Source organism: Varanus komodoensis, unplaced genomic scaffold, assembly GCF_004798865.1.
Source record: "Varanus komodoensis strain SLA01 unplaced genomic scaffold, ASM479886v1 scaffold199, whole genome shotgun sequence".
Taxonomy (NCBI): domain Eukaryota; kingdom Metazoa; phylum Chordata; class Lepidosauria; order Squamata; family Varanidae; genus Varanus; species Varanus komodoensis.
The window spans coordinates 19215-20638 of record NW_025335566.1 but is presented as its reverse complement, the minus strand read 5'-3'; the positions used below and the strand labels follow the sequence as shown (position 1 = coordinate 20638).

The 1424-nt window shown below is 60.7% G+C and overlaps 1 protein-coding gene across 1 annotated transcript in view; it reads right to left on the bottom strand.

The window, feature by feature from the left end:
- LOC123022485 (rano class II histocompatibility antigen, B alpha chain-like) overlaps positions 1 to 1424 on the bottom strand; it is a 19549-nt gene that overhangs the window by 6643 nt on the left and 11482 nt on the right. The window contains exon 3 of the mRNA XM_044428184.1: positions 380 to 485. Within this exon, the coding sequence (XP_044284119.1) occupies positions 380 to 485 (106 nt within the window). The remainder of the gene's footprint in view (positions 1 to 379; positions 486 to 1424) is intronic.

Genomic DNA, 1424 nt, shown 5'->3' with positions numbered 1-1424 from the left:
AGTTAACCTGAGGGATTCACTTCCGCAACAGGCAGAGGGGGCTTGAAAGGGGATCAGGCGAGTTCAGGCAAGAGCAGATGGCCATCCCAGGGTGCTGGTCCTCATGGCCACATGCTACCCTCAGAGCATCAGGAACACCAGCTGCCGGGGAAGATGGGTGCTGTTGCACTCCTGCAGTGCTTGTGAGTTCCTCAGGGGAGCAGACCAGGTCTCCAGGACTCGCCCGTCACACACCAGCTGATCCGACTTGTGAAAAGTTCTACCACCAGCCTTCCCAATGGGCTTCCCTCCGGATCTCTTGGCCTGTAACCCCCACCATGCTATGCCTGGCAGGACTTCAACAGGTCAAGATGCCCCTCCGCACTGGAGGGATAAATACCTTGCGTCCCAGTTGAACTTCTGCCTGACATCATGGATGTTGGAAGGATTCTTGCCAAAGAACTCTTGGAGGACGCGAGCCTGGGGCAAACATTCCTCCAGAGGGGCTGCAGGGGAAGGAGGGCAGGGGCAGCTTCTCCCCACTCTCACCCCCCCATCACTCCAGCCACAAGCTTCTTTGGGGGGCTCCTTCCCCTTCAGCAGTAGCATCTTGTCCAGCAAGGAGATCAGGGAGGAGGAACGCTTCCCCTGTTGAACTTCCACCTGCCGCGTAGCTGCGGAAGCCCCAGACACAGACGTCCTCTCCCTGCATCCCATCCCTCCTCTCCTCCCCGTCAAAGCATCCGGGGAGCAGCCAATTCACCCCCTGGGAAAGCACCCCAAGGCCTGGATGGGGGCCACCTTCCCAGGCTCTCTGAGCACCCATGGAATGGCAAAGGGGGCACCCCTCAGGTCCACCCCACTCCCAAAACCCTTGCCCCCCTACCAGGGACCCACAGTTTCATCCTCAGGGCAAAGGAGGGGAAGCAGGAGGCAGCGAGGGAGACAAGGGAGAGGCGCAGGGACGCCGCGAAAGGCACCGCAGGCTGGAATTCGGGGCTGCCACGGACCGGCCATCCTGGGGGCTTCGTTCAGGGGGTCACCAGAGGTCGGAGACACCCAAACAGCCCATATTTTCGGGGAGGACAGAGAGGGTCCCTCCCTCCCCTACAAGCAGCCCCCTCCTCACCTGGGGGCTCCTGCCTCCCTCCCACTCCAGGGACCAGGGGTGGCCCCAGCAGAAGCACCAGCATCGCTGGAAGGATCCAGGCAGGCCCCATGGCTGCTGCTGCCCCACAAGTGGACGATGGGAAATGCTGCCTGAGCCCCAGAAGTGACTTTTTCTTTTAATTAGTGGGGGGGGGGCAAAGTCCATGGGAAGGTGCAGAAAAGCACCAATGAGAATTTTCCCTTGTCCAGCATCACCAGTCTCCGGGCAGAGGGAGCCCAGATGTGCCCCTGTGAAGGAGATTGGTTTTGGCTGCGAAGGAGGCAGCGCAAGCCCC